A 23,513-nucleotide genomic window follows, 5' to 3' on the forward strand; every position below is an offset into this window, starting at 1 on the left:
CTAAGCAACTTGACCCAGCTTTTCCTTTGTAAATATTTCGTAGCGAACCGAAATTAGTGGTTGTTTTGCTGCAGGATGCTAATGAATACACCTCGTCCGGGCCGAGCAAGCTGAAGTGCGCCAGGACAGGCGCGGCGGAGAGCGGGACCCGGGTCTCTCTGCCCCCCAGCTTGGTTCCAGGTTCGCCCGGAGTTGGCGCCAGGACAGGCACGGCGGAGAGCCGGACTCGGGTCTCTCTGCCTCCCAGCTTGGTTCCAGGTTCGCCCCGGAGCTGGCGCCAGGGCGGGGGTAGCTGATACTCAAAATGCCGACGGAGTCCCCTCTGCTCCTGACTTTGGCCTGGAGCCCTCTGCTCCGGGCTGCCACGCCAGCAGCGCTGCGGCTGCGGACAGGTGCCGGCCCAGCAGCGCGCCTTTGCTGGTACAGTCCTCTTGCTGCTGCTGCTGCTGCTGCTGCTGCTGCTGCTGCTGCTGCTGCTGCTGCTGCTGCAACATCGTCCGGGTAGCGGAAGCGGCTGCGGACAGGTGGAACCAGGGAGCAGCGGCCTGGGTACGCAGCTGGCACGACGGGAGCTGTAGTAGGCGACAGTAGCCCCACGGGGTCGGGGACAGACGCTGCGCGGTCCCTGTACCCCCTTCTCGGACCCCTTGCATGATGCTCTCGATGCTGAAGGAGGTGCATCCGCCTCCGGGCCGCGGTGCACGCCCCTTCTCCTCCTCCCAAGGCTGGGAGCCCAGTGAGGGCTGCACCACTGGAAGTGCGGCGCCAGGAGTCACCAGGTCCGCGCCTGGCGCTTTCCTGGGAACCTCCGAGCAGGCAGGGGCGGAGAGCAGCAGGTAGCGAATGGGGTGCGGGTGCAGCAGAGCGCACGGGCGGCTCCCGGGGGCGGCGGCGGGGGCGGGGCGGGGGACCAGCTGCCGCGCGGCCGGGGGCCCGAGCAGCAGTCCCGGGTAGGGGCTGTGCAGGACGGCGGGGGCTGTGGGCAGGGGGAAGGGGTGGTGCAGGTGGGCTCCCGGGGGAGCGTGGTGTCGCTTGAAGCGCTTCCTGCGCCGGAGGAAGCTGCCGTTGTCGAACATGTCCTGGGAGGCGGGGTCCAGGCTCCAGTAGTGGCCCTTGCCGGGGTGGCCGGGCTCCCGGGGGATCTTGATGAAGCAGTCGTTGAGGGAGAGGTTGTGGCGGATGCTGTTCTGCCAGGCGGGGAACTTGTGGCGGTAGTAGGGGAAGCGGCCGCTGATGAAGGCGCAGATGCCGCTGAGCGTGAGGCGCTTGTGCGGACTCTGCAGGATGGCCATGGTGATGAGCGCGATGTAGGAGTACGGGGGCTTTGCGGGCTGCGGAGCGTCCCCAGAGGCCGCCGCGGACACCGGCGAGGCCCCGAACTTGGTACCAAACTCGGGGGAACCGCTCGGGTGGCCGTTGCTCTCGCTGCGCTCTCGGGGCCGCGCGCTGCCCTGCGGCGCCCCCTGCGGCTCCAGCCGGTGCGGCTGCTCTAGGAACTGTGGACTCTCCTCCGCCTCCTCGTCGTCCTCTTCCTCCTCCTCGTCTTCATGTTCCTCCTCTCCCAGGATATCGATCTCGCCATCTGCCCCTTCGGAGCCCTGGAGTCTGCATGGCGGTGTGGAGGGAAGACGCTCAGCTCTCGGCAAGTTCATGGAGGAGGTGGCCGCGAGCAGGGAAGGTGGCAGCCGCTCACCTGTCTTGCAGTAGGGCTGGGCTGGATGCCAGGGTTAGAGTGTTCCAAGATGTAGGAACAGTCCTGGTGACTCTTGTAGGTGTTCTTGACTTCCGATTTCTCCTCCTTTACAACACCCAAATCCAGCAAAGACGCACTTTGCCTTTTATTAAAGAAAGCTTCCAGGAGTCTCTGTGTGATAGACTCTCCCGCCCCTTTATACCACTTCTTGTCCTACCTCAGAGCGCTCCCATTTCCTCGCCACGCAATCCAATGATGACGGTCCTCTGCGCATTAGCCTGCCCGGGAAGAGCCTCCAGCCTCCTCCTCCATTCACCCACCCGCCACCAGGGAAGATGCTCCGCTCCTCAGGTTAGCCAGCGGGTCGCGCCCGGAGTTCCATAGGCTCTGTTAATGTGCTTTTAAAACTGCGCAAGTAAAAAGAGGGTAGAAAAATATGATACCCAACCATCAACTATCACTGCTATATTCAGGCCTCTCTCCTGGAGGACAGAAGGGGGCCACTGAAATGTATATGGTGTTTGTCAAAGAATGTGTAAATACGATTATGTTTTCATGTTTTGTAGCTGGTTCATCGCCCATTTTCATTGATGGATACTGTCCTAATCCAGAATGATGAGCTGAAACATTTTAAATGTTCTAACTATATCCCCAAGCTCAGGGGGTGGTGAAGGGCTGTTGCGTTGTTCCTACCACTCCCATACCAGCTTCCCAAAATGTTCTCCCAGACTCAAGTGTCCAGAAAAGGCTGAAATGTCCTGGCACTAAATGGTGGGAAGTCAGAGCAGAGGGCAAGCAGGAGGCTGGAGGAAAGCCCCCTTCAGCAGCGATTCTCCCAACTTTTTTGAAAGTTAATCACAGTAGGAAATGCACTTTACAACACAATTACACATATACAGATGTGTATATAACTAAATTGAGTTTCATAAAATACACTTACACTAGTGTAATCAATATTTTTCTTTTTTAGTGACCACAACCAACTAAATTTATTTAGTTAAATTAGCCACAGACTAATCAGTATAGACCTAGTTTGAAATATCTTGTTTTCACAAAATGGCTTTATACCTTAAAGAGATGCACCCAGGATGTGAGGAGATCCTCTCTCCCTCTATCCCCCACCCTCATTCAGAAAAGGAAACACAAAAAAACCCCACCACATTAAGCCATATAAATATAATAAATACTAATAAATAATTATAATAACAAACACATTAATAATAAATAACAAAACAAGTGAGGCAAGGAGAGGCTGCAGTTTTAGTCACTGGCTGTCATTCATTACTCACATGGGAGAGGAGTGATATGACAGAGAAGCTTTATTTAACTCACTTGACATCTTTGGAGGTAACAAGATTTTAGATGGCTACTTTTAAATCAACTGATAAAGTAGCAGTCCAGTAGAATATAACTTAATGTGTTATATAAATAGGAATCTTATGGTAAAATACTAAGTCACAGTATATCCTCATAATTTAAAACCCACATACTTATAAAAAGAAGTTGAGGTGGCATCTAATAAAAATGCAGCATAAAAGAATATTGTATTATGCCATTGATTGTCACATAATAAATCTTCCATTAATGTTTGTAAAATAGTGACTTTTTAGCCAAAAGTCAGAAGCCAGCTAAAAGGTCAAAATATAATTTAAAAGTAGTTTAGTACCTTCAGGATAAAAAGTAATTTAAGGTATGTCTTCAGGATAGAATTTTGTAAACAGCTATCTTTACCCCAGAAGTGTTTAACTAGTAAGGCTTCCCAGTTATATGTAATTTAAAGTAGAACAAATAACAGAAGATTTTGAGTAATATATTTGTGTCTGAAACCCATTAACACATATGTGATCTACTAAATGACATTCTGGAGGGCAGAACAGATGTTTTATTCAACTTTAGATTCCCAGATCCTCCCCTCTCAACCCCCTGCAGGTAAGGCATAGATTTTGGCATAGAAATCAGAATTACTTGGGAAAGGGAGTATTGTTAGTTTTCCTACAGTCAACTTCTATTGGGATTAGGGTTATTTAAAAATGAAAGGGAGGAGGTGGAACACACTCAGAAAGAAAAAATCTAGGGGGGTATGTCAAAGGGCACATAGGAGACAATGGAAAAAACTCCCAATAGCCAAAATTGGGACAGTTTAAACAAAATGAAGTGGTATTGGATTATAACCCAAAGTTTAAAATAAATACCCCTATATCCACACTGATAAAAATAAAGGATTCAGTTAATTAATAAGGAGGGGGAAAGCAAACCTCCCTTGTAGAAGAACTCCAAATAAATGAGGTAGTTACTCAGCCCTTGAGGAAGTATAGCTCCCCACTCCTTTATTGGACACAGCACATAGTGACTTCCTTCCAGGAAGGACAGCGTGGAAAGGGGTGGAAGGAGTAATTTAAACTGTACAGTGGGGAAACCACACACACTACTTCAGCCAGATGGTCAGTGATCCATGTCAACAAAAACAGACATAAATCATGTTGATAATATATCCCCTTGATACGATGTGATGAAAATGACACTCCATGATCTTTCTCCCCCAGGTCTCAATCTAATCATGGGAAAAAGACACGAACTCAAAAAGAAGAGCATACTATGTTCCTGATCAGTACTTCTCAAAATGACCCATGTTACCAAAACAAGTAAAGTTTAAGAGACTGTCACAGCCAAGAAGAGTCTAGGAGACATGACTACTGAATGTAACATTGAATCCTGAATAGGATCCTGGAAAAGAAAAAGAACATTAGGTAAAATATAAGGATATCTGAAAAAACTGTAGACTTGTTAATAATACTGTATCAATATTGGTTCACTAATGTAACAAATGTACCATACTACTGTAAGATGTTAACTGTGTGTGTGTGAGGGGGGTGATGTATGAGAACTCTTTTTCACTATCTGCTCAATTTTTTTTGTAAATCTAAAACTGTTATGAAAAACACATTCTATTGAAAAAAATAAACATAATAAAAAGGACATCACAGCCAAAAGGTAAAAACTTAAATGTCCATCACTAAGGAGTAGATAAACAAAATGTGTATATAAATAGAATTTATTTAGCAATTAAAAGGGACAAAGTGCTGATACAAGCTACAACATGGTAAGTCATGAAAACATTAAAGTAAATGAAAGGAGTCCTAAACTGAACACCTATAGAGACATAGAAAATAGACTAGCACTTGCTGGGAGAAATTGGAATAACTGCTAATGGATACAGGGTTTCTTTTAGGAGTAAGGTATATTAAATTACTGTATATGAATTGTATCTAGTCTGATCAGGTGGTGGTGAAGTTGATAGAGCTACAGACTGGGACATGGCTGATCCAGTTTCGAAACATCAAGGTCACTAGCTTGAGCCCAGGCTCACCAGCTTGAGCGCAGGGTTACTGGCTTGAGTGTGGGATCATAGACATGAACTCATGGTCAATGGCTTGAGCCCAAGGTTGCTGGATTGAGCAAGGGGTCACTAGCTGTGCTGTAGCCCCTGGGTCAAGGCACATACGAGAAAGTAATCAATGAAGAACTAAGGTTCTGCAATAAAAAATTGATGCTTCTCATCTCTCTCCCTTCTAGCCTGTCTTTCCCTGTCTGTCCCTCTCTGTCTCTGTCACACACACACAAAAGAATTGTATCTAAATAAAGTTGTTATACAAAATATATCAATATATTAAAAAGAGCTGTATCAATAAAAACTAAATTGAATGCTTTGAAAAGACTCCATTATGGCATGTCACTCTAAAAAAAGGAACGGAACTCTTACTGTCCAGTCCCATCAAATCTTTAGTGTTTCCTTAAGAATCAAAAACTTTAGGCCCTGGCTGGTTGGCTCAGTAGTAGAGCATCTGCCCAGCATGAGGGTGTCCTGAGCTCAATTCCTAGTCAGAGCACACAGGAGAAGAGACCACCTGCTTCTCCACCCCTCTCTCCCCTGGCAGCCAGAGCTCAATCGATTGATTCAATTGATAAATTCAAGATTGAGCTTGCCCAGGGGCTGAGGATGGCTCCAATGGTCTCTGCCTCAGGAGCTAAAAACAGTTCAGATTGCCAATCAATGAAGCACCACTCCATAGGGGCTTGCTGGTGGAGCCAGATCAGGTTGCATGTGGGAGTCTCTCTGCCTCCCCTGCTCTCAATTAAAAAAACAAAACAAACAACGACAAAAACAAACAAAACAACAGACCTTGAATGGTTGACATTATCACTGTTGACTTCATAAATAATCTTGGTGAAAATACTTTGCCCCAGATTACACAGCCAAAATGCAGCAGAGCTAGAATTAAAGCGCAGCTCTGACTCAAATATCAGCTGATTTATTGGGCAATATGCTGTCACAAAATATGGGTATTTTCTCAATGAATGGATTCAGGAGGCAAATGGATGAAAACAGAGAAGTTATATATAAAAGATATAGAATACAGGCAAAGGGACATTGACCTGCTTCCTTTTTATTGTGACCTTGTTGGAGCTTTTACTTGAAGTTTTGTTTTGTTCTTTGTGTCTGGTCGAATAATCCCTTTGAGTATTTCCTGCAATGGGGGTTTTCTGGTGATAAATTCCCTCAGTTTCTGTATGTCTGCAAAAGTTTCTATTTTTCCTTCATATTTGAAGGATAACTTGGAAGGATATAGTATTCTTGACTGGTAATTCCTCCCTTTCAGTACTTTGAATGTTTGGGTCCACTCTCTTCTGGCTTGTAGGGTTTCTGTTGAGAAGTCTGATGATACCCTAATGGGCTTTCCTTTATATGTTATGTTCTTCTTTTCCCTATCTGCCTGGAGGATCCTTTCTTTGTCATTGATTTTTGACAATTTTATTACGATGTGCCTTGGAGTAAATTTGTTTTGGTTGAGGTAACTTGGCGTTCTGTTTGCTTCTTGGATTCAAGGCTCTAACTCTCTCCATAGGCTTGGGAAAGTCTCATCAATTATTTGTTTGAATAGGCTCTCCATTCCCTTATCTCTCTCTCTTCTTCTTCTGATATACCCATTATTGTTATATTGCTCTTTCTGACAGAGTCAGACAATTTTTGTAGAGCTGTTTTTTAAACTTGTGAGTCTCTCCTCTTCTCTCTGTAGCATCTCTACTTGCCTGTCTTCAATGTCACTTGCCTGTCTTCTATCTGTCTTGTTCTATTAGCTAAGCTTGCTACTTCAGTTTTCAATTCATGTATTGAACTCTTCATGTTTTTAGAGTTTCAATCTCCATGGTGAGCTCATTACTTTGCCTATTGGTGTTTTCTTGCATCTTGTTGAATATTTTCAGAACTTCAATTTTGAATATCATTTAACTGCAAGGTTTCCATGTGATTAAGATATTTTTTCTGAAGATTTTTCATTTTCTTTCTGAGCTACATCTGTCTTGTATAGCCATGGTATTTTATTTCTTCCTTGATGGAATTTGAGTGGTGTTTTTAAGAAACTCTAACAAAAACAACTTAAAAATTAAAAAATAAAAATATAAAAGTTTTAAAAAATATCAAGTAAAAAAGAAACCAAAAAAAGTCAAATACAAACAAGACACTAAAAAAATAAGAAAAAAATATAAAAATTAAGGAAAATAATATTCAAACAAGAAAAAAGGAATAATAAAAAAAATGGATAAAAAAAGGAAAAATAAATTTTGGTTTTGAGAGGTTCCTTTTCTCTTCCAGTAGATATTGCTGTATTACAAGTTTTAGCTCTGTGAAATTCCTGGGCTGCCCTCTGCTGAAAGGTTGCTGTTGTAGTGATGTAGGCAGGGCCGCAGTCACATTGGTGGGTGGGGCACGTTGTGAGGGCTTTCTGGCTTCAGCTTTCTGGCTTTACAGCTCTAGCAGTGGTGATCTCAGGCCTCTAAGCACTCCTCCCCATGTCTGAACAGATCAGGGGACCAAATGCAGAGCACCTCTGCTCTTCAGGGAAGAGAGTGGCTCTGGAGAGCTAGCCATGGGGCTTGTCTCTGCCACTCTGCAAACCGTGAGGTGGCATCTGAGAGGCTGGGGGGGGGGGCTGCACCTTAGTTTTCTTTGTCTCTGCCAAGTGTGGGCGGCAGGCAGACCACAGAAATGCTGGTGGTGACCCTGCACTCAGCCATGGCTTTGGTTTAATTTCTTCCCCTCTGCCTCTCTAACTCACCATTCCTCCTGGAAGGAGACTCAGTCACTCCAGATTTCCCTCTCCATACCCCTCAGATAAAACCCAGACAGCCAAAGCGTCTCTCCTCCCTGTATTCCAGCAGAGAAAAAAAAAAGTCACTCCATGTTTGTCTCCTCTCCAGAGCAGACCATGAGTGCATTTTATCTTCCACCTCCCTTTTCAACCTGTCCCACCTTTAGTCCATTCAGTGCATGGCTCTTTCAGGTGCACCTGCAAGTCTAGCTGGGGTTCCTTTGCTGCATTATAGTTATTCAATTTGTTGAAATTTCAAGGGGAGAGATCAGGAGTATCCCTCACACTGCCACTACTCTGATGTCATTATATGCTTTTGACCTGCTTCCAAACACGAACCATTCAAGATACACAGATGCAATTCTTTTATTTAAAATCCTGAAATAAATTCAAAATGGCATTTTGATAGCTTTCTCCAATCTTTAACAACTATTAGTTTGGGAAAGTTCTTCATGAAATTCCATCTAATGGTATTCACCTACAATGTGAATATTGTTAATGCTGACCTTGTCTGTAGTAAGAATAGGAGAAAATTAAAGATTGTTGAATTATCAAGTTCTCTGCAGTTATACCTGACAGTTTATACCTCGTCACCATCAGTTTATGTTAAAACTTAAATAAAAAACAAGATGAATTTAATACCAGTAGTAAAATGTACTTAAAATTAAAAGCTCTATAATATGAATCCTCTAAATATATTACAAAGTGAATGGCTGAGGTTTCTTTACACTATCAGAAAGGCTTAGAATTAATTAAAAATAAGAGATGGTTCCAATTAATTTATTTGATTCAGATTTCTTCCACCTATAGCCACAACCTTTAATTTTATAATAAAATGGTGACATTATTTGCTTTCAATTTTTTTTTAATAAAAATTTTTTATGCAATAAGCTGAAGTTCTAAAGGAAACAACAATGTTGAAGTTTTACCACCATTATTATAAATAACTTCCATGGATGAGAAGCTCAGCATATGTAAGCTCCAAAGCCAATCTGATATTTTTCTGAACCTCTATTAAAAAAGAAACACTTCAGAGAATATTGTATTTTATTGTAAAAATGTCAAATGTTTTACAATACTGATATACTATATTTTATGTAGTCTATAAAATAAATATAATTTAACATATACCGGAATTCATAACAGGAAGTAATGCAAAGATCCAGTAAGAAACTCATTCCTAATATTATCACCCAATCCTTTTGATAAGAATGCTTCTGTTATTGACAAATTGATCTTCTTTAAAATGTTGTTCATCGCTTTTCTGTTTCTGTCACAGTAGCCATGAATAGTTGTTTAAGGATATCCTTATCTAAATTTCTGCCTGCAAGAGAACAAAATATGGTGTGATTATACTATGCTTATTAAAATGACACAGTTTACCTATCAATTCTAGATCATTAAAAGCTTGATGAGTTTTCAGAAATTTAAATAGTAATTGAGTTCTCAACTTTCTAGTTAAATCCCTCAGAACCCAACTGAAACTTGGATTAATCACTTTTCTAAAGTTGTTTGAAGAGTAAAAGGTCCAATGTTATCACATGATTAAAACAAATACATTAAACACAAGTGTTTTTAGGTTTAAAAAAGGGGTTCTGGTTGGTTAATACTGCTTATTAGCACATTGTATTTTTTTCAAATATATTTCCTGCTTTGCTTTAGAAATTTAACTGTTTGTAACTTACCAATAAGAACCAACCGATTTGTCCTCTCAGTGTCATCTCTCCAGCTCACTGGAGTCTCTTCCAGCTCATACAGCTCATGGATACCTTGGACAATCACTTGCTGTGGTTTGTCTTTGATTGACACCAGTCCCTGCTCAGAGGAAAATGACCAGTCAGCCTCAATTTGAACTTAGATGCAGAAATCAAGCACTGATGTCAATGGATTCATTTTTCCTATTCCTTTTCAAAATACAAACTCATAAAAAGATGCTGTTAACATTTCTTATTTCCAGTTATTTGTGCATTAAAGAAATCGTTTCTTAAAACCTCCAACTTTTAAAAAATTTTGCTCATTAACTTTTTTCTGACAAAATTAATATATATATTAGGATGTTCCTTCAGTGTTATCACAACAAAAAACTGAAACAAGATAATAAAACATCATATATCAGATTCTACTGATTATGCTACTTTTAAGAATTTTATACGTTTCACAATTTTAGTGGGAAAATTTTACAAGTTAAAAGATTTTGGTGACAATTTGTTTTGAATGAGTTGCAACAAATGGAGTAGATTATAATGAAATACAGAAAATCTTATATTTACCTGCTAAAAGATCATTTTATATTGTTTTGCAGAAATGAGAAATAAATTATCTAAGAAACTGACTCCTACAGAAATTAAATCATTTCTCTGAAATGTTTGTTACACATATTTATTATAAAATTAATATAGATTGAGAAATAGTAAAAGACAAATCACTAATAGTCACCACCACACAATTTTTGTGGCCTTTTGGTGTATTTATTTATTTTGGGTGTATGTTCTTCTAGTTTTTCTCTGCCTATACCCAGTTGTTTTCTGGTTCTTTTCTCCATTTTTACTGAGATATAACTTACATATAATATTGTTATAATTTGCCTGATCAGGCGGTGGCACAGTGGATAGAGTGTCGGACTGGGATGCAGAGGACCCAGGTCTGAGACCCTGAGGTCGCCAGCTTGAGCGCGGGCTCATCTGGCTTGAGCAAAAGGGCTCACCAGCTTGGACCCAAGGTCTCTAGCTTGAGCAAGGGGTTACTCAGTCTGCTGTAGCCCACAGTCAAGGCACATATGAGAAAGCAATCAATGAGCAACTAAGGTGTCACAACAAAAAACTGATGATTGATGCTTCTCATCTCTCTCTCCGTTCCTGTCTGTCCCTATCTATCCCCCTCTCACTGACTCTCTTTCTGTCCCTGTAAAAAAAAAAGAACAATATTATTATAATTTACGGTGTACAATATATAATGACTTGTTTTCTGCTTTTTGAATTTGAAACTCCTTCGAAAGAATTACCTAAGCATCAGTTTTGTATCAAGACTTGGAAATATTAGCTGTTACTAGTGTTGATTATACAGTGTGTCCGTAAAGTCCTGGTGCACTTTTGACCAGTCACAGGAAAGCAACAAAAGACGATAGAAATGTGAAATCTGCACCAAATAAAAGGAAAACCCTCCCATTTTCTGTAGGATGATGTGGCAGCATGTGTGCATGCACAGATGATGACATAACACCGTGTATACAGCGAAGCAGCCCACAGCCATGCCAGTCAAGATGTGGACGGTACAGAGGAAAGTTCAGTGTGTTCTATGGCTCACTAAATTTGAATCCATGACCAAAGTGCAATGTGAATATCGGCACATTTATAATGAAGTGCTACCACATAGAAATAACATTACTCGGTGGGATAAGCAGTTGAAGGAAACCAGCAGTTTGGTGGAGAAACCCCGTTCTGGTAGGCCATCAGTCAGTGACGAGTCTGTAGAGGCTATACGGGATAGCTACCTAAGGAGCCCTAAAAAAACCTGTGCGTGAGCCCACATCGAACTGCACTGAGTATGTTTGAAACTGGGAGAGTTTTCCTTTCATTTGGTGCAGATTTCACATTTCTATCATCTTTTGTTGCTTTCCTGTGACCGGTCAAAAGTGCACCATGACTTTACGGACACAGTGTATATGTTGATTATACTGGACTGCTATTTATAACAGGAAAGAGAAGGAAGTCTGTGAAGATAAAAACTGTGTTGCTCCAGGCTCTGTTATGATGAGAGGAAGATGAAAGGAAGAACCAAGAGGACAACTGCAGAAAAGCTGTCACATATGTAAGGACAAATTCCAAAATGGGATGGTACAGAATGAGCCTCTGAACTCTGAGTAGAGGTCTTGGTGGCAGTATTAGTATAATGCCAAAATGGCTGCTTTTGTAGGTACCACCCCCTGTTCAGTAGTAGGGAACAAAAGCCAGTTACAGAATGAAGTAAGATCGGCCAGTTGGGATCATGGCATAGACAGGTGCTACAATCATAAAGCAGCAGCAGGGTCAGGAGGGAAGGTTATGCTGTGCTTAACCCAACACAGGTTCACCTGCGTTGTTCTGTAGCTCCAATTCCAGGTAAGGCCATCACAGGAACTGAAGAAATCTCAAACTAAATAGTTTCTCCATGGTCTCACCCTTTGTAATTCTAGTGACCCCAGCAAGCCAGTCCCTAACTGGAGAATCTAATTACTAACAGTAATAATAAAAAGTTTATGCACTTCTGGAAAGACAAGAACAGACACTCAAATAACTGCTGATGAGTTAAGCAATCTAGAACCACTGCCTCCTGGAAAAACACCTTTTGTGACATAAATACTCAAATGTCAAGTAATAAAAATGGGTTTCCAAGCACAAAGCAAGAATTCTTGTAGCCTTTTATAATTCTGTTTATTGTGTGGTAAATGTTTAGTGTCTGCCAGAAGCATCAAGAAGCATGACGTTCAGCTGCAGCAAGATTTCTAATACTATTTCTCTGTTAATGAAGCTCTCTTGGAAAAAGTTAACACAGGAAAACGTTCAGTTCTCTCTAACTAACTCAACTATGTGCCAAGGGGAGGTTTCAACAGGTCAAGCTCATGAGCTGGGTAACTGCTCAGAACCCCTGGGAGTAGACAGCACAGTATAACATTTCAAAGCACACGGGGTGTTTAGGCTGCAACACTAAATAAAGCTGTGCAAATAAATAATGCTTTATGTAGTGATTTCCAAACATTCTTTCCAGCAATGGGAATAAGAAAAGAGATAAAGGTATCAGTACTAAAACCAGTGCTTCTGTTTAAAACCAAATATGGTTTTATATATAACAGCCAAGAAAGGAGCTCTGTCAGAAAGTATAAAACTATAAACTGTATACAGCACCTTTAGTCGTATGACCTCCATGCAGCCATCTTCCTTGTTCCTCACATTCTTTTCCCACAGAAGATTCTGTATCAAATGATATTTGAATAAGACTAACCATTGCTAATAGCAACCACTATATAACAATACAGTTGATAACTCATTACTTAGTTAAATATGGCATTCACCTGAATGAATACATTTAGACTTTCTTCTTTTATATTTCCTGGTACTTCAAATGTGACTGTAATAATACTCTGTAAGTCAAGAGAGAGAATTAATGATTTTTATACATTTATTTTATTTTATTTATTCATTTTTTAGAGAAGTGAAGTGAAGAGAGAGAGAGAGAGAGAGAGAGAGAGAGAGAGGCTGGGGGTAGGAGCAGGAAGCATCAACTCTCACATGTGCCTTGCCAGGCAAGCCCAGGGTTTCGAATTAATTATTTTTTATAGTAAAAAATGTTTTTTAAATCCCAAGTTTTAAGATGAAATGGAAGACATTCATAAAAATGTATGTTGCCTAACAATACATATTACATGTAATTTTTTCATTAGTATTTGCTGAGTTTTGTTATCAGCAACTCCATTTCTGTATCCTGAACGGTTGGTCAAGGATTTAGCATTACAAAGAGAAACTCACTCACTCTTTGCAGTGCCTCCTGGTGCTAAGAAGGAGAGTACTATGTATACAGAGACAGTTGATTAGCTCTAAGTGCTGAGCCAGGCACTTCTGCCTGGGTCACTTCATTTTATCTTTCATTGACTTTTAAAAACAATCTTGTTTAATAAAAAAATTGTTTCCATTTTATAAATTAGGAGAAATGAGGCTCAGGAAGAACAAACTACCCAGAGCCAGGAGTAAAACTCAAATGCAAAAGTTTAATTTTGTTCTTTGGAAAAAATAAATATAATTTGGCTTATTTCTGACCATATGTCCAGGGGAGAATAATTCCTAAAGCTGAGAATAAATACTGTGTCATCCTTGGTTTTAAAGATGACATCATTATTTTTATTTTTATTTTTTGTATTTTTCTGAAGCTGGAAACGGGGAGAGACAGTCAGACAGACTCCCGCAGGCGCCCGACCGGGATCCACCCGGCATGCCCACCAGGGGGCGATGCTCTGCCCACCAGGGGGCGATGCTCTGCCCCTCCGGGGCGTCGCTCTGTTGCGACCAGAGCCACTCCAGCGCCTGGGGCAGAGGCCAAGGAGCCATCCCCAGCGCCCAGGCCATCTTTGCTCCAATGGAGCCTCGCTGCAGGAGAGGAAGAGAGAGACAGAGAGGAAGGAGAGGGGGAGGGGTGGAGAAGCAGATGGACGCTTCTCCTCTGTGCCCTGGCCAGGAATCGAACCCGGGACTTCTGCACGCCAGGCCGATGCTCTACCACTGAGCAAACCGGCCAGGGCAAAGATGACATCATTATTTATAGCATGTTAGCTTTGAGATTTATTTTTCCTCCTGACTTTAATAAATCTCTCACTGTCTACGCTAAGGAACTAGAAGCTTAAGATTTCCTCTAGCTAATCACATAATTAAAATCCAAACCTTCATTTTCTACTGTAATCCATAATTCCAAACTTGATGATGAAAATTCACAAAGGCTAAAAACATAATCTGAAAAAAGGATAAATTCCATCTTGGATAATGAGAATAAGATGCTCAAGCCAAACTTTAAAACAGGCAGGAAAAACATACTACAGCACTGCTTTTCATTTCCTAGAACTGAAACCCTTAACAGCAATTTTACTCCCCAGTAGAAAATCACACAGACTTAAAGTAGAAAATACAAAAGACCAAAATTTTTTTAGGTAAATATTAAAGACCATCATAAGCACAAAACATATGGGCATTTAGTCTATACTGTTGCTAGTAATAAGAAAAAAGGAAGGCACTTTCTTGCTCAGATGTGAGTCCTGAAAGCCAACTCAAATTGAACTTTAAAGTGCCAGATTTTTACAAGTACTTATTTTGTGCAATAGCCAAGTGGTAGAAACAATGTAAAATTAATGCATAAATGAAAATGTGGTACAATAATGTATTATAACAGTGTGCAATAATAGAATATTTTCATCCTTTAAAAGAAAGGAAATTCTGATGCATGCTGCAGCAGGGATGAATCTTGAAGATATTATGCTAAGTGAAATAAGCCAGTCACAGAAGGACATGTACTACATGATTCCACTGATATGAGGTACCTACATAGTCAAACTTATAGAAGCAGAAAGTAGACAGTGGTTGCCAGGGGCTGGGGAGAGGGGAAATGGAGAGTTGCTCCTCAGTGAGTATGGAGGTTCAGTTATGCAAGAGGAAAATGTTCTAGAAATCTGCTTTTTAACACTGTGCATGTAGCTGATGAACAGTGAATTACACAAACGTTTCTTAAGAGGGCAGAGCTCATGTTACGTGTTTTTATACAATTTTTAAAAAGTGTTTATTTAAATCTTAAACACTGCTTTTAAACTATTTGTTTTTATAAGTTTATGGGAATAATACTATGCATTTAGACAAAACAACAGTCTTCTTTCCCCCTCAAAGTAATCACTATAAATAATGCCTAACAAACTATATCAAAATGTATAGAAAATCATATTAAAATACACAGCAAAAGGGGACCAAGTGAAATATAATTTGTCAGTTTTAAATGACAGTAGTAATTTAATTTTCAAAATGCACTTTATTTAAGTTGGATAACTTGGCTTTTAATATAGTACTCAATATTGCTTTATTCTTAGCTTAACAAATTTTATATAAGGGAATAATTATTGCTTTTTGCAGGTTAGAGATATAACAATATTTCTAAGGGGTTCAATTAACTTTAGCATGAGATGAAAAAGTTTTAAAAAATAAGACAATGCATCATGAAGCTCAAAGAGGCAAACATTTTAAAATGAGATGATTTTCTGTATCTATAAACTCTATTCACATCAGACAAACCCTAAAGAAGATGAAATCCATAAATTCCCAGGGCAAAGATGAGGGTCAATTCACAATCCACAACTGGCTCTACTGATTAGTTACACCTAGCTTGACACTTGGGTTTTCTCACTGACCTTCCTACACCACAACCCCAGGTCCTCCTTCTAAGGGAGTAAACAAGAAACCCATGAAATATACAGAACTCCATTAAACATCATTCAGAGATAAAACTTTAATATATTAAACACACAATGTCCTAGGTATTACCCATTTCAGATGCTTCCCCCCTTTTTATTGTTTTGAATCTAAAAATAACTCTTCTTTTCCAAACTCAGAAAAAATCAGAAAACTAAAGCAAAATAAGATACTGTTCTTAAAATAAAATTTATGAATAACTCCTAAATTTTAGGAGTTTGTTCAATTTGTTTTTCTTTAACCTACCAGGTTATTTTTCTCAGCTATCCACTCTTTGCAAACATACCTAATATGCAATAACTTCTATGTTTTCTTTATCAAGAAAACTAAGCCTACTAAAACGCTAAACCCAAACTCTGCACCCCCGCAGTCCAGTCCTCTGCTCCTCTTTACATGTGTAACCTCTAACTGTGACATCAGCCACCAGGTACAAAGCTGAATATATGTTGTTTTCACTCGAATGTCTGCCTTCCAGGTTTCTCCATTTCTAGGTTCTTCTAGGTTTGTTTCCCATTACTTCTCTCATCTTACTGCTCCATCACCACTTAGTAAGGTTACTCAGACAAGTCTACCTATGAAACAGTGCTCAATTTATCCCATTTCCATTCTCACGGTAACCAGCATGGTCCAGGCACTCACCACAGGGTGTGTGAACTTCTGCAATGTCTTCCTGCTTGGTCTCCCGAATCCATACCCGGATCCAGCTTACCTGACACTGTCTGACACACAGTGCGAGTCCGCTCTGCCTAGCGAACCAAAGCCAGCACCAGGATCTCAATACCAAGCATTCACTAAGACTTCTGTGCTGGAGTTCTGCTCTTCTTGAGTATGCTCACATTCCCAATTTTAAACATCTGGATTGCTCTTTCCCTTACTCTTCCAGTCAAAAACAAATCTACCACTTTGAGGTTACTTTTGGTATAAAGTCAGTTAGTTCTGACAAAGGAGGCTTGCTGCCTGGGAAGAGGCACAAGGAATTCTCATAACAGTTTTGGAAATCTTCTATAGCTTCATCTAAGTGGGAATTTTAGGGATATGTGTTCATGTACATGTAGAGATGGTTACACAGGTGCAAATGTATGTGAAGATATTTGTATACTAAAAACGTGTATGCTTTATATATAAAAAATAGTCTTTTATGATCTATCTACTAAACCAAATGAAAATATTCAAGCTTCTCAATTCCATAGCCCCTTGTCTACAATAATATTAGAGTCTGTCTATGTTTGTAAATCTTAAAGCAGGAAAGTGTATCAGAATCTCCTGGAGAGCTTTAAAAAAAATAGACATGCCCTAGATACTGATGAAATGACACAATGTCTGGGATTTGATCTAATACATTCCAGCAATGATGATGGGTATGTGCAGGCTCATTATACTAGTTTAATGTATGCTTGAAACTTCCTATTTAAAGGAAAAAGTTTAAGTAATACTGCAGCAAAAGAAATGTTGGGAAGGCAGGTTAAATAAAATCAGCAAAATGTTGATGGTCATTGCAACTGGGTCATGCATACAAAGGGTTCACTGTACTACTCTTAATACTTTTGCGTATCTTTGAAAATTTCCAAGATAAAATGTTAAAAATGTACATTAACATTAATATATACATACTCAAGGACCATTCCTGGAGATATGAGGTGTGGCAATACTGAGTATCCAAGTTATTTTTAAAAGCTCTACAATTGATTCTGATGTCTACCCCCATCACAGCTTTGCATTCTCTTAACAAATATTCACTAAGCATTCATCATATACCTATCAATGGGGAATTTATATTTAAGGAATTTAGAGACTTCTGCCAGGGAAAAAACATTTCAACCAAACTACAAGGCATGATAAATGCTATGATAAGGGTATATTCAAGACACTGTGGGTGCAGATACTGGCAATTATCACAGTTCTTGAAAGTGACTACTACACATTCTTCATCTTTTAATCCTTATGATTTCTACTATGATGTCCTTCACCCAGAAAGTCACTAAGAATGTAATTCAAGCCTGACCAGGCAGTGGCACTGTAGATAGAGCATTGGACTGGGATGCAGAGGACCCAGATTCGAAACCCTGAGGTTGCCAGCTTGAACACGGGCTCATCCGGCTTGAGCATGGGGTCATCCGGCTTGAGTGAGGGCTCACCAGTTTGAGCACAGGGTCACTGGCTTGAGCATGAGGTTATAGAGATGACCCCATGATTGCTGGCTTGAACCCAAAGGTCACTGGCTTGAGTCCAAGGTAACTGGCTTGAGCAAGGGGTCACTCGCTCTGCTGTAGCCCCACAGTCAAAGCACATATGAGAAAGCAATCAATGAACAACTAAGGTGGCGCAACGAAGAATTGATGCTTTTCATCTCTCTCTCTTCCTGTTTATCTCTCCTTCTCTCTATCTCTCTGTCTCTCACTAAAAAAAAAAAAAGAATGTAATCCAAGTTCACTTTATAACTAATATTGAGATTGTAAACAGTGGTTTTCCCAAAAATTCTACCACTAGGAACTTAAATTTCTCTCATTCATTCATTTTAAAGATAAGTAAAGATAATATTCTATTAAGTTTCTCAGAGAAAAGTACCATAAATGTGGTATAAATATGAGCCAAAACAAAGACAAATGAACAAATGGCAGCTGTTACTTTGGTGCTGTTACAATTAATAAGGACTCAAAAAATGAGCAACAGCTTCAAGACAGAAGAGGGAAGACTAGGTACAATGTTCACCCACATGTCCCTTTCCTTTCACTGTGTTTATTTATTTATTTATTTTACATAGACAGAAAGAGAGTCAGAGAGAGGGATAGATAGGGACAGACAGACAGGAACAGAAAGAGATTAGAAGCATCAATCATTAGTTTTTCGTTGTGACACCTTAGTTGTTCATCGATTGCTTTCTCATATGTGCCTTGACCGCGGGCCTTCAGCAGACCAAGTAACCCCTTGCTCGAGCCAGTGACCTTGGGTCCAAGCTGGTGAGCTTTGCTCAAACCAGATGAGCCCGTGCTCAAGCTGGTGACCTCACGGTCTCGAACCTGGGTCCTCCGCATCCCAGTCCGATGCTCTATCCACTGCGCCACTGCCTGGTCAGGCCCTTTCACTGTGTTTAAATGGAACAAAGAAGTTACCCTAAAGCTCTACTATCTACAACGTGCTTAAAAGAAAATGGGTACAGTGAAAATTTTCCTAGCTTCTTGAATATTTATCTCAGGACTTTTAGAGCATGAAAAACACCTTAAGAAGTTTAAATTTACAGTGCTATATTAACCTTATTTTTTATTTAAGAAAGCCACGAATGCTTACATAAAACTTTTCCTTAGTCAATTCAACATAATTAAATATAGGTTACATGTAGAACCCCATGCTGGTTTTTAGCAGGATTCCCTTCAGAAGAACCGATCAAATATGCTGAGTGACCGACAGAACGGAGAAGTTAGAAAGCATGACTTTCTAAACTAATAATTTAACTCCAGATGAATGAGTTCCTATTGTTTTAAGAAGCATTCAAATATGAAAATCATCCACACAGTCCAAAATACATTTTTAGAAAGAGTTCTAATAAAATAGTCATAAACAGAACAAATTTAGTTCAACAGATTCTTTAAAAATGTTTTTAAGATTTTTTTTACCCGATCAAGGTGAGGTTGTATTGTTGGCAAATGCTGAAGTTTTTTCTGCAAACTGAGAAAACGACTGATTAATACACTTTTTATTTAATCTTATACATTTCTTAGAAATACAAAGCTACATAAGGAAGAGAAAATCCATACTTGAATCTATAGTTCACATGTTGCTCACATATTCTAACAGTGAAAAGCTTGGCAGATTGTTTTAAGACATTTTCTTAAAAATATACATATATTCATATGCACAAACACAATATAAAGAAAAACTAATCTTTAGCAACACTATTTTGTGTGGTTAACTAAGTCAGTAGATCTTCTTCATGTCAACAGATATAATACAGGCCTAGAAAAATATACATAAGCATTTTTATTATTGCTCAAAATTTCATCTCTCCCCATGCTTCCTAATATGAAAATTCTGGCACTTAAAAAAAAGTTAGAAGAATAGATTTTCCTTTATAAATGTTTTCCCTTGAACATGACTACTTAATAAAAAATAAACAGTATTTATAAATTTAAGTCTTCTCTATAGGCAGTTTTGTTCTTTGAGAAGGACAAAAAGCCAGAATCTTAAAAATGCATTGTTCTGATATGAAAAGAGTGAGAAGATCAATATGGCATAACAAATTATAACCATAACAACTGTAGCACACATTTAGACACTGATGGAGTTAGGCTGGGAGGAGGGAAGAACTTAAAACCTTGCAGATGTTTTTGCCTTGAAGAACACTGGAGGTAAATTAGTAACAACAAGTTTAGGAAAGAGAAAAGGCTTGTAGGAACTGCTAGAGAAAATGACTCTCACTCTGGGGAGAGGGCATTTTAGTAGAAAAATGTCAGATTAAACCTTCCCAGCTGGTTGCTCAGGAATGGCTTCTTCTGTTCAACTAAGCACAATGAAGAGTTATGCAAAGGCTCTAACCAGAGCATCACATTAAACAGCTACCTCTTTAAATGTCACTAATGCTTTGTAACTGTTCCTAAGCAAATCATATGCTCTTTCCCTACATTCAATATTGAACGTTGCTAGCCGATGACTACCTAAAACATACACAGAGGAGGAAAAGCTTTCTTATACCCTCATCAGGTCCCTGGTTGGGTCTGAAAATTAGACTGGAAAAAAAAAGTGTAACAGGAGGAAAGCATACAATTACTTAAATTTTACATGACACAGGAGCCTTCATAAGGAAATGAAGATACAAATAAATAGTTAAGCCTGAGTGGTTTTATGCTGGGTTTGATGAAGAGTGGAAACTCATAGAAAGATATGACAGGGGACGCCTGACCAGGTGGTGGTGCAGTGGATAGAGCATTGGACTGGGACGCGGAGGACCCAGGTTTTAGACCCTGAGGTCGCCAGTTTGAGCGCAGGCTCATCTGGTTTGAGCAAAGCTCATCAGCTTAGACCCAAGGTTGCTGGCTTGAGCAAGGGGTCACTCAGGTGCTGTAGCCCCCCGGTCAAGGCACATATGAGAAAGCAATCAATGAACAACTAAGGTGCCACAACAAAAAATCAATGCTTCTCATCTCTCTCCCTTCCTGTCTGTCTGTTCCTATCTGTCCCTCTCCCTGTCCCTCTCTGTCTCCGTCACAAAAAAAAAAAAAAAAAATGACAGGGGAGGATGAGCCAGTGTAGTAAACTGGGAGAAACTCAGTAAGGCCTACTCCATCAGATTCCTCTGGGTGCCCATGTGTCTCAGAGATAAGGATGCTCCTTGCCTCCAGTATAGAGAGGAAATCTGTCATATGCAGGTTTTATTGACTCATCTACTTCAAAGCAAAAGGAATAAAACATTTGCAGATAATATGTCTGATAAGTGATTAATACATAGAATATACAAAAAACTCCCATAACTCAGCCACAACAAAATCAAATAAACTGAATGAAAAATGGGCAAAGTACTTAAACATAAATATGATATACATAAAAAGTTCTCAATATCTCTAATAATAAAAAAATGCAAGTCAAAACCACAATGAGCTACCACCTCACACCCATTAGGATAGCTACTTCCAAAAAAGATTGCAGCAATGTAGAGAAATTAAAACCTTTGTGCCCTATTGGTGGGAATGTAAAATGGTGCAGCTGCTATGGAGAACAGTATAGTGGTTCCTCAAAAACTTAAAAATAGAAATACCACAGGATACAACAACCTCATTTTTGAGTACATATCCAAAAGAACTGAAAGCAGGATCTTGGCCCTGGCCGGTTGGCTCAGCGGTAGAGCGTCGGCCTGGCGTGTGGGGGACCCGGGTTCGATTCCCGGCCAGGGCATATAGGAGAAGCGCCCATTTGCTTCTCCACCCCCCCCCTTCCTCTCTGTCTCTCTCTTCCCCTCCCGAAGCCAAGGCTCCATTGGAGCAAAGATGGCCCGGGCGCTGGGGATGGCTCCTTGGCCTCTGCCCCAGGCGCTAGAGTGGCTCTGGTCTCGGCAGAGTGACACCCTGGAGGGGCAGAGCATCGCCCCTGGTGGGCGTGCCGAGTGGATCCCGGTCGGGCGCATGCGGGAGTCTGTCTGTCTCTCCCCGTTTCCAGCTTCAGAAAAATACAAAAAAAAAAAAAAAAAAGAAAGAAAGAAAGCAAGATCTTGAAGAGATATTAACACACCCATGTTCATAGCAACATTCTACACATATAGGAGAATATTATTTAGGCTTTAAAAGGAAGGAAATGCTGTCATTGCTAAAACATGGGTGAATCTTAAGGAGTAAGTGAAATAAGCCAGTTCCAATAAGACAAATACCATTTGATTTTACTTATGAATATCAAAGTAGTCGAAGTCATAGAAACAGATAATAGAATGATGGTTGCCAGGGGCAGTGGGGAGGGGAAATGGAGAACTAGCATTTAGTAAGTGTCAAGTTCTAGTTTTGCAAGATAAAAAGTTCTGTATATCTATTCCATAATAATATGAATATATTTACCGAACTGTACACTTCAAATGGTTAAGATAACTAGAAAAAAAAAGATACTAATGTCCAGGGAAGAAATTTACATTCTTCTCTTCTTTATCAAAAAAGATTCCCTTTGGGAAAGAGGCAGGAAACTAATCCACCACTAAGGGGTAAGGAAGTATCTGTAGTAACACCTCAAGCTAAAATTTTCTATGTATTTCATCATAGAAACTATTATATATATTTGGTGTAGAAATATTAAAATTAGTCTCTAAAGTTAACTACCATTTACACTATAATTTCTACAGGAAAATCTACTGTGATCACCATTCAATTAACAAAACTTTCAAGAGCATAATCATTAGGATGGTTTTTTATGTCAAAGGAATAACAGGAAGCTTAAATCAAGTGTGCAACTTTGTAAATCATTCCTATAACTCCTATAACTTTGGAATAATAGGTACATTATAAAACAAATTTACCAAAATATGGGAAACATACCTTATTCCAGAGAGACTGTCAAAGGCATGAAGATCTAACACCTTAGTGAGATCAACTCTGAAAGAAAATCAGTGTAACAGTGAAATTCAAGGCTACTTGGTTATTTCTTCAGTAATCTATAGTTTTTTTAGCTTGCTGTTTTTCACTTTCAGTTGTCTTTTCATCCTGAAAATTTATGAGCTTTTCAAATACATTTTTATAGCAGAAAAAAAAAATCAGTTAAAGAACTGAAACTTTTCAAAGTAGCAGTTTATTACTCAAAATACAGAATGACGTGGAGCAAATGACAGCAACATAGCAGCACAGGTGCACTACCTTTGGAATTGTTGTATTTCTCCCTCCTTCCAGGATACAACAGGTAATAGTGGAAGAATGTGAGGAGTCCAACAGCCACTGTATTAGAAATATTCACTCTAGAACCCATATCTATATCCAAAGGATGTGGCTTGATTTCATCCCCTTCAGAACGGTGTTGCATAAAGACTGAAACCTCCCAGTTAGTGCTCTACCTGAATAAACATTATTTCTTTTAGAATTATTTGTAGTAACAAATTATTAGAAAAGCAAGGGTTCGAGTCAGAAAAGGATATCATATCAAAATTAACATTAGGTTTGGTTTAGATACATACATTTATAAAGATTAGTGATTGAGTTCCAATTTTTATACAAGGACCGTGATTTCTCTATAAGCAAAGCA

The 23,513-nt window shown here is 39.8% G+C and overlaps 2 protein-coding genes across 4 annotated transcripts in view; both read right to left on the minus strand.

The window, feature by feature from the left end:
• Positions 1 to 299: 299 nt before the first annotated feature.
• On the minus strand, positions 300 to 1,652 carry LOC136393001 (forkhead box protein D4-like 1). The gene has a single exon (XM_066365678.1). It carries the CDS (start codon positions 1,650 to 1,652, stop codon positions 300 to 302), a length of 1,353 nt encoding a protein of 450 aa, XP_066221775.1.
• Positions 1,653 to 9,054: 7,402 nt separating this feature from the next.
• LOC136394633 (zinc-regulated GTPase metalloprotein activator 1A) overlaps positions 9,055 to 23,513 on the minus strand; it is a 55,836-nt gene continuing 41,377 nt past the window's right edge. Inside the window, exons 10-15 of one of the 3 annotated variants that reach the window (XM_066368039.1) lie at positions 22,817 to 22,873; positions 19,424 to 19,475; positions 12,887 to 12,955; positions 12,720 to 12,785; positions 9,525 to 9,654; positions 9,055 to 9,163 (exon numbers count right to left, since the gene is read on the minus strand). In XM_066368039.1, coding sequence (XP_066224136.1) covers positions 9,093 to 9,163; positions 9,525 to 9,654; positions 12,720 to 12,785; positions 12,887 to 12,955; positions 19,424 to 19,475; positions 22,817 to 22,873 — 445 coding nt within the window. In that variant the 3' untranslated portion in view covers positions 9,055 to 9,092. The remainder of the gene's footprint in view (positions 9,164 to 9,524; positions 9,655 to 12,719; positions 12,786 to 12,886; positions 12,956 to 19,423; positions 19,476 to 22,816; positions 22,874 to 23,513) is intronic. The other 2 variants (XM_066368040.1, XM_066368041.1) reach the window with 2 other exon arrangements.

The sequence above is a fragment of the Saccopteryx leptura genome, chromosome 2 (assembly GCF_036850995.1).
Source record: "Saccopteryx leptura isolate mSacLep1 chromosome 2, mSacLep1_pri_phased_curated, whole genome shotgun sequence".
In the NCBI taxonomy this organism is placed as follows: Eukaryota; Metazoa; Chordata; class Mammalia; order Chiroptera; family Emballonuridae; genus Saccopteryx; species Saccopteryx leptura.